At 41.9% G+C, this 10000-nt stretch overlaps 1 protein-coding gene across 1 annotated transcript in view; it reads left to right on the top strand.

Moving 5' to 3' along the window:
• The window catches only part of LOC134183127 (uncharacterized), a 38391-nt gene that overhangs the window by 7313 nt on the left and 21078 nt on the right, over positions 1-10000 (top strand). Inside the window, exons 9-13 of the mRNA XM_062650592.1 lie at positions 464-637; positions 1846-1932; positions 2018-2104; positions 2655-2750; positions 2810-2908. Of these exons, the coding sequence (XP_062506576.1) occupies positions 464-637; positions 1846-1932; positions 2018-2104; positions 2655-2750; positions 2810-2908 (543 nt within the window). The remainder of the gene's footprint in view (positions 1-463; positions 638-1845; positions 1933-2017; positions 2105-2654; positions 2751-2809; positions 2909-10000) is intronic.

Consider the following 10000-nt stretch of genomic DNA (forward strand, 5'->3'; position numbering starts at 1 on the left):
TGCACTAATGCTGAGTACACTTTCCGTGTCGAAATGTACTGTCTTCTTTGGAGCTGTCGTCGCTGCTGGCGTCATTCCGGACGGCCAATGCTCGCACGTCACGTGCAAAGCTTTTTCTTGCATACTGTGTGCCAGTGGTTTTGTTTCTTGCAGTATCCACACTGTGACCCAATGGCTGGGCACTTTCCTCCTGTCTTACTGTGTGACCTATCATATCCATATCTAGTACACTGCTTAGCCTGTGACGTACTGCGTTCCTGTGACCTTTGGTGCTGTTGGCATGGTAGTGGTTCAAAATGTGATACCTTGTTACAATATATATATATATATATATATATATATATATATATATTAGTATCATTAATATTAACTTTTTCATAATGAATAATATATAACTCAATAATGTGTTATATATATATATATCTATATAAATTATTATTTGTTTATTATTTTATTGTTTTAGAGTCAAAGATGATGATGAAATGCAACAGGACATGTCCTGGAGGCCATCGGTGGCGTACTGCTTCCATGTGCACCTGCAAACCAGACCATTGTGCCACAGTAAAGTGTCCAGCAACGCCAATGTGTGAATCACCAGTGTACGTCAACAACGAGTGCTGTTCAAGATGTCCACCAGGTTGGTTACCAACAAGTTTGAGATTTGTGGTGATGCGTTTGAATGAGTATTCAGCGATTACTTGAACAGACTGTGCTGTCATGCTTTTTAATATCAACACGTGGCTGTTATGAAGGACAATGTGGATGCTTTAACTTAATTATTTTATTTAATTTAACAAATTTAATTGTATTTTGTTTTAATTAATTTATTATTTAATTATTAATTAATATTTTTATTTTTATTATTTACAGTTATTTTGTGTATATAAACTGTACAAATCAAAAATAAATATATTAAGTAATTAATTAATTTCTAATTTAATTGATATATTTAATTTTGATTTTTTTAGTTATTTTTGTATATATACTGTAAAAATCAAGAAATATATTAATTAATTAATTAATTGTTAAATAAATAATTATTTATTTTTGATTTTTTACGGTAATTTTGTTTACATACTGTAAAACTTAAAAATAATTGTAGTAATTAATTAATTATTTAATTATTAATTTATATTTTTATTTTTATTATTTACAGATATTTTGTGTATATAAACTGTAGAAATCAAAAATAAATATATTAAGTAATTAATTAATTTCTAATTTAATTGATATATTTAATTTTGATTTTTTGTTATTTTGTTGCAAAAATAAATATGTTAATTAATTAATTATTAAATAAATTAATTATTTAATTTTACTTTTTCCAGTTATTTTGTATATATATACTGTAAAAATCAAAAAATTATACACAATTAATTAATTATTAAATTAATTAAAATATTTAATTTTGATTTTTTAGTTATTTTGTATGTATACTGTAAAAATCAAAAAATTATCTACAATTAATTAATTAATTAATTAAGATATTTAATTTTGATTTTTTTAGTTATTTTGTATATATTTTGTAAAAAGCAAGTAATATATTAATTAATTAATTATTAAATAAATTAATTATTTAGTTTTTCTTTTTCCAGTTATTTTGTATTTAATAATTAATTAATATATTTATTTTTGATTTTTTACATTTTGTATAAATATAATGTAACAATGAAATATAAATTAATTAATTAATATATTTAATTTTGACTTTTACATTTTGTATAAATATAACATAAAAATTAAATATATATTAATTAATTAATTAATTAATTAATATATTTTTCATTTTTAGTTTTTTGTATAGTCTATTTGTGTGAGTTCTATCTCACATGTGGTCTCTCCTAGTTTGTGCTCAAGTCAACTGCACACATGCTTGCAAATTCGGATACGAACTGGATGACTTCGGATGTCAATCATGCATTTGCAAGCCTCGTAAGTATACGACAGTGTGACAGTCGTTGTAGACGTATTGGCTTTCTTGTGTATGATTTTTGTTGTGTGTGTGTTTGTGCTGTAGGTAGCTGTTGGAATGTGGCTTGTCCGGAATTGGATTGTGCTGAGAAAGTGAGCGTTTATGGTCAATGCTGCATGAAGTGCAAGAAAGGCAAGTTCTTGTGGTTTAGTGTTTGAGACGTTGTGCCTCTAATGTGGTTTTACTTGTTTTTTCTGCTGGTCTGTCTGTTTGTCTGTCTGTCTGTTTGTTTGTTTGTTTGTGTATTTGTCTGTTTGTTTGTCTGTCTGTTTGTCTGTTTTCTGTCTGTCTGTCTGTCTGTCTGTCTGTCTACATGTCTGTTGTTAGTCTGTCTGTCTGCTTGTTTGTTTGTTTGTCTTTCTGTCTGTTTGTCTGTCTGTTTGTTTATTTGTCTTTCTGTCTGCTTGTCTGTCTGTCTGTCTGTCTGTCTGTCTGTCTGTCTGTCTGTCTGTCTGTCTGTCTGTCTGTCTGCCTGTGTGTCTGTCTGTCTGTGTGTCTGTCTGCCTGTGTGTCTGTCTGCATGTTTGTCTGTTGGTCTGTCTGTCTGTCTGTCTGTCTGTCTGTTTGTTTATTGGTTGGTTGGTTTGTCTCACTTTGTCTACCGGACTGTTTGCCTGGTTGTTTGTCTACTTCCTTACACACTGTTTATATCAATGTGTCTAGCTCCCAGTTTGCATTTTAGATGTTGTCACAAACTGTCCACTGATGAAGTGCGTTCCTTGTCCAAACGGCTACTACACTGACTCTAACGGATGTCCAACATGTACCTGCAAACCAGGCAAGTGCACTTCCTTCCAACATCAGATCTTCATACTAGAAATCTTCTTTGTTATACAGACTACTGCAGTGGCATCGCATGCCCCTCATTGACGTGTGCAAACGGTGCGACTCCAATCTACAGGCAATGGTCATGCTGTGCTGTGTGCCCAGAGAACGGTAAGACTCTAGACGTATAGTTGATTGTTATGACCATTTCACACGTATGTTACGTTCCAAGTTGTCGGGTTTATTTATTCTTTATTATCTTCTCATACAGTAGAACTTCACTAATCCGAAGAGCCCCGTGTCAAGCTCTGTTTGGGTTAGTGAAGTTGTTTGGATTACCGAAATGCCAAACGTGTGGCCTTGGAGGTCCAGACCTTGCCTTGGACACCCAGACGACTAGCACATTTATGTATGCCTCTACACGTATGTCATGTGTGTGGTTAATTAAGGACACGGCTGCTACATGAATAATGTAACAGTCAGGATTTAAGATATTCATGCAGATACGCGCATTTGCTGAAACTAGATAACCGCAATCCGGATCAGGCTGCCTGATAGGATCTGGATATGCAAGGCATGGCGCCAAAGGTAATTCAGATTAGTGAGGTTTGTATTAGCGAGGTTCAACCGTAGCTGCCAACCTTGCAATTTAGACTTGCGTGACTTTTCTTGGCGAGGGCGCTTTGAACTAAAGTGGGCGTGGTACCTAATATCATGTGATATTGCACCAGTCACTCCTTGATGTAGCGTACAGAAGTTTCCATGTTTACACGCTGCCCTGAGAACATGGAGAAGGTCATTGCATAGCCAACGGGAGTAATCATTCAAGAGGCCGTTGTGCTATAGCAACCAGTATGCTGGAAGACTGCTTGTATGCTTTGACCACGCCCTCTTAGCGCGCTAGACTGGGCGGTGCTTTCTTAGCGCACGCTAGGTTGGCCCACGCCCTGTTAGCGCGCGTTAGGCCGGACTATTTTTAAATGCTTTGTATGAGCCTGTTTGTTGTGGTTGTTGACAAACATTTTTGCCAGTAGAAACCAGATGGTTTTACTTGACTATGAATTGAGAGGTTTGTACTGAAGTTTAAAGACCATTGATATTCTGTGTTGACACTGTCTACGTCTTCTACTAGAAGAATGTTATACACACTAATATGCAGTGGACTCAGCTTTATCTGTTGCTTTAGGGTGCGGCCAAACTATCTGTCTATCTGTCTGTCTGTCTGTCGGACTGACTGTCTGTCTGTCTGACTGTCTGTTTGTCTGACTGTCTGTTTGTGTGACTGTCTGTCTGACTGTCTGTTTGTCTGTCTGACTGTCTGTCTGTTTGTCTGAATGTCTGTATCTATGTATGTATGTTTGTATGTCTGCCTGCCTGCTTGTGTGTGTGTGTGTGTGTGTGTGTGTGTGTGTGTGTGTGTGTGTGTGTGTGTGTGTGTGTCTGTGTGTCTGTGTGTCTGTGTGTTTGTGTGTCTGTGTGTCTGTGTCTGTGTGTCTGTGTCTGTGTGCATGTGTGTGTATGTATGTATGAATGTCTGTATGTCTGTCTGTCCATCCGTCTGTTTGTCTGTCTGTCAACTTAGAAACAAAGTACCTTGTAAAACTCCAAACAAAAGTAACCACGGCAGATAAAGAGAGTTCACTGCACTGACACCTTCCACACTAAACTTTACACTAAACTGTCAGATTAATACACAAACGTGTGTCACTAAAGGAAGAAGCGATCTGCGGGATGTCAGACATGTGGATTGGCTGTGATGGTTTACAGCACTTCCAGCCACACAACCTTCATACATTTAATGCACTCAAGTGCATGACTAGTCAGTAGTGTAGCAACTGCATCATCACTGAAGACCTGATATGGTCTCATTTTGACAGCCACATCACCCGAAGACAGACCACATTGCTGGCCATACCAGTGGCGTTGTCGATCCTCTACAAACGAATGTATATGGAAGAGTGAAATCTGCGATGGAAAATATGACTGTCGAGATGCCAGCGATGAAGTTGGATGCATTGAGTCACCCTCTGAGCGTCCGAAAACGTCACGTCGTCGGACGGACTTCAGGCATCCGTGGGGTCGCTGTACGTTCGAGAACGATATTTGTGGCTGGAGAAACTCGCACGACGAAGGGAAATGGAAGAGGCAAACAGGGAAGGAAAACGTTCACGGACCTTCAGAAGATGTAACAACTCGGTCCTCGTCTGGTCACTTTGTGGTTACAAATATAGCCCGACTTCGTCGAGGCTCGAAAACCGAGCTTCACAGTCTGGCTTTTCCTTCCACTGGAGTGTACTGCGAACTCAAATTTTCCTACTTTTTGTCAGGAAAGAACGTCGGGACTCTCGGTCTTTACCTCGTCACCGAGTCGTCAACGAAACGGATCTGGTTTGAGTATGGAGATGTCGGACGTACGTGGCATGTTGCTCGTATTGCATTGCACAGTGGCATCCCGACGTCTTTTCATCTCACATTTAGAGCCACTGCAGACGGGAGGAGAGGAGGCAATGCAGGCGAAATAGGCATCGACGATGTTAAATTCTCTAAACTCTGTTGGACTAATGTAGAGCTTAAACCTTGTCAGAGTACGCAGTTTCAATGTGGTAACGCTCTGTGTATCAATCGCAGTCGACTTTGTGATTTCGTCGACGACTGTGGAGACGCATCGGACGAGTTACAATCCGAATGCGATCGGTTGAACAATCGATGCGACTTTGACACGAGTCTGTGTGGATGGTCGAACGTGTACACCAACGACGAGTTTGATTGGACGCCGTTTAGCGGCCGTACGGTCTCCGGATGGACCGGACCGGTTGCCGACCATACAAAACGTGACATATCCGGACGGTATGTCTACATCGAAGCGAGTCGTCCGCGACAACAAGGCGATCGTGCGCGTCTCGTCAGTCCCACGTTCGGCCCCGTTGATGCTCATTGCATCGTCCGTTTCTATTACCACATGTACGGCTCGAATGTCGGATCACTGAGTCTCTACTCGAATTCCTCCAACGTGTTGAAGCTGATTTTCCAAGCGACGGGTGGTCATGGTGATATGTGGCATCGTGGAGACATTCGTGTACCACCGAGTGTTGATCGAACATTTCAGCTTGTATTCGAAGGCGTAGTAGGCGATGGATATCAAGGTGATATTGCAATCGATGACGTCTCGTTTAGTGATCACTGCGGAGAGCGAATGAACGACAGCAATTTGAACACGCTCGTGTATGACGCCAGCTGTGACTTCGATTTGAGTTACTGTGGATGGACGAACGCGTATCACAATCCACGTCCGTGGATAAGAAACAGTCGGGCAACACTCTCCGAGTTCACTGGACCGTTAAGTGACCACACTAGAGGTACCACTCATGGTCACTACGTTTACTTCGAAGTATCTGGTGTGGCCGTAGGACAGACGTCGTCTCTACGAAGTCCAGTGATCGAGTCTACTCCCTTCAATCGAGTGTTGACATTCTGGGTCTTCATGTATGGTAGTGAAATCGGCTGCTTAGAGGTTCAACGTACATGCCATATGGACAGTGTGGGTAAACCGGTGTGGACACGTTGTGGGGACCAAGGAAACGAGTGGATCTTAGTGACTATTGATACCATGAAATGGAGTGACGAGTGCACACGCTTCGAAATGATTTTCGTTGGGACGGTGGGTGGTAGTCATCAGGGTGATATAGCCATTGATGACGTCCAGTTTGCTCCAAGTTCAGTCTCATACGCTTGGCCTAAGTCACAGCATGGCTGTACGTTTGATGGCAACCTTTGTGAGTGGACTGACGTTGGATCGGAGTCTGGCTCTAACATGTGGTCGATGGTTATGCATAATTCACTATCGTTTGCTTCTATGGCAATCGCGGATCTTCCGAGGGCTCAATCAGTGTTACTAGAAAGTTCGATATTTGAACGAGCGGCAGTTGTGTGTGGCATTACATTCCGGTATCGAATGCGTGGACAAAACGTTGGAACTCTCGGTTTGTATTCGGTTACAAAGAGTGGTCATCGTCGACGCTGGTGGTACGAATATGGAGACTTAGGAGAAAAATGGTTTCGTGCCTCTCAAGAGATAACCGGCGGCTCGACCGAACCACTAAAAATCTATTTCAATGTGACAAACAATGGGCACAGCGATGGAAAGAAAGGATGGGTTGACATCGATTATGTCACATTCTCTAGTGCATGTAACCCGAAGGTTTACACGCCGAAGACTCCGAATCATCACGAATTTATATGCCGTAATGGTTACGTTATTGATGAGAGTCGTCTCTGTGACTTCGTTGATGATTGTGGTGACGAGTCGGACGAGTCACTATCGTGGTGTTTGCGTAACTCTGCGGCATGCTCGTTTGAGACCGGCATGTGTGGATGGCATAACAACGACGTCGACGATGATTTTGATTGGTGGCCGTACACGGGTCGTACTGTCTCCGGCTGGACGGGACCAATAGCTGACCACACCCTTGCTGATGACCACAGCGGCCGTTATCTCTACCTCGAGGCAAGCAAGCCGAGGAAACTCGGTGACAACGCAAAACTATGGAGCCCAAGGATGTTTGCAAGTGCCAACTGCAAATTCCGATTTTTCTATCACTTGTATGGAGACCATATAGGCAATTTGTCACTTCTACTCAAAACCGACGACTTCGAAACGGTTTTGTTTACCGCAAGTGGTAACCATGGAGACACGTGGCTAAAATCTGAGGTTAACTTCTCAGCGAACGAAAGATTTTTTCTCGTGTTTGAAGGCGTCATCGGAGACGGTTACCGAGGAGACATCGCCATCGACGACCTATCGTTTTCACAACAATGTAGTGTTCCCATGGCAACAACGAGGGATGAACCAGTGATGCCGTCATCGGCTGACTGCACGTTTGAGCATGGAGTTTGTATGTGGACAAATGATTACTTCAATTCGTTACCTTGGGTTATCCACAATGGACCAACAGTTTCTGTAGCAACCGGTGCTGATCGTGACCACACGTTAGGGACTACTAAAGGCCATTACATGTATTTCGAGGTCACAGGACTTGCAGTCAATCAAACATCTGTCTTACAAAGTGCTCCAATTAAGAGTTCCATGTTTGCTTCCAGACTGGAATTTTGGTATCACATGAATGGCATTGCAATCGGATGTCTTGTTGTTGAGAAACTATGTCACGACGTTTACCACTCACCCAGTATTACCAGTTTGTGGGAAACGTGTGGCAGTCAGGGAGACGAATGGTTGCATGCTGATGTCAATGTCGTTGCATCCCGATGTGCTACGTTTAGCATTCGATTTGTTGGTAGTGTTGGAGGTAGCAATGCAGGCGATATCGCTATCGATGATATCAAGTTCCAGCCATTGTCCACGGACGTTCAATCATTTCCGACTGACTGGGATGCCGTGTGGTCAGTCAACAGTCATGACAAATGGATCGGTGAGGTGTCCACTCACCAGAGTCCCGTGTTCACGCGGTCTGGCCACTTATGTTCTGTAACCTTTGAGTATAAAATGTACGGCCACAACGTTGGATTGTTGGGTTTATATTTGAGTAAACGAAGCGGACAGACGATGAGGATTTGGTTTGAGTATGGCGATCAAGGCGAGGAAACGAAGACGGCGACAGTTCGTGTTCATCCCGGAGGCGTTCACGAAGACTTCATTCTCTATTACAATTTGACTGAGAACGGCCATGGTAAGGGTAGGAATGGGAGTGTCTTGGTTAGAAACGTTACGTTTGTACAGTGTGATCCGGCGTTGGATGCCTCGCTAGCGTCGTGTACTGACGACGAGTTTCGGTGTGACAACGGATTTTGTGTTGCTGCTGATCGTCGATGCGATTTTTCTAATGATTGTGGCGACTGGTCAGACGAGACGTCCGATGTCTGTCATGCTAGTGACCTTCCCAACTGTAACTTCGAGGTCGGTTTCTGTGATTGGATGAACGTTTACGGACAAGACATGTTTGATTGGACGCCATTCAGCGGTCGAACGCCAAGCGGCTGGACTGGACCAATGACTGATCACACAGTTAGAAATAGCACAGGAAGATACCTCTTTATAGAGTCGAGTTCTCCGAGAAGGCAAGGAGACACGGCTCGGTTGGTTAGTCCTTTGATGCAACCCACTCATCAAACAGCAAACTGTGTGTTTCGATTTTACTACCACATGTATGGCAAACACGTGGGCTCTCTTCTGCTGTTTCTTACCAGCAACTATAAACCACGACGAGTGCTGCTGTTTAATGTAACTGGCAATCAGGGAGACAAGTGGATTAGAGGTAGTCTCCATTTTACTTTAGAAAGAGGACAATACAGGCTGGTCATTGAAGCATCAGTTGGCGATGGACACGAAGGTGATATTGCTATTGATGACGTATCGTTTAGTCCGGAGTGTCAAGGTCTCTTTGGCAAGCTCGTGAGTAAGAGGGAATTTGTTGCTAGTAAAGCAGACTGTAGTTTTGAAGACAATTATTGTGGTTGGGAGAACGACTATTCAAATCCTCTGCCGTGGACTAGAAATCAAGGTGAGACGTTATCCCAGCTCACGGGGCCTGATGTCGACTACAGCAAGGGAACAAGGGATGGTTATTATCTTTATTTTGAGATCTCAGGAGTCGAGCAAGGAATGAAGTCGACATTACGAAGTCCATTACTGAATGCGTCGATGTCGTATCGTTATTTCCTGTTCCATTATCACATGTATGGCAATGAGACTGGGTGTCTTTCTGTGGGTGTGTGGAATCGATGTGATCGGGAGACGAAGACTTTATGGGTTGCGTGTGGTGATAAGGGGAGCTTCTGGCAGACGGAAGAAGTAGAGTTGCCGGCTGTTGATTGTGATGTTTATCAGTTGGTTATTGAGGGAACTTCTGGTGGGCGAAATCGAGGAGACATTTGTTTGGATGATATAAGCTTTATGCATCACTCAGTGTTAAGTAAGCTGCCAATGGTTGTATTAGAGATATGCAACTACCTCAATGCGACTATTGTATTGGAGGGATGCATCTTACAATACAGTAGACTATTGTATTGGAGGGATGCATCTCTCAATACACTAGACTATTGTATTGGAGGGATGCATCTCACAATACATTACACCATTGTACTGAAGGGATGCATCTCACAATACACTAGACTATTGCACTGGAGGGATGCATCTTACAATACACTAGACTATTGTATTGGAGGGATGCATCTCACAATACATTATGTGTATTGAAGTTACTCAGGGATGGAATGCCTGTTTTACCACTAACTGTAATTACAAAAATA

The sequence above is a fragment of the Corticium candelabrum genome, chromosome 8 (assembly GCF_963422355.1).
Source record: "Corticium candelabrum chromosome 8, ooCorCand1.1, whole genome shotgun sequence".
NCBI classification, from domain to species: Eukaryota; Metazoa; Porifera; class Homoscleromorpha; order Homosclerophorida; family Plakinidae; genus Corticium; species Corticium candelabrum.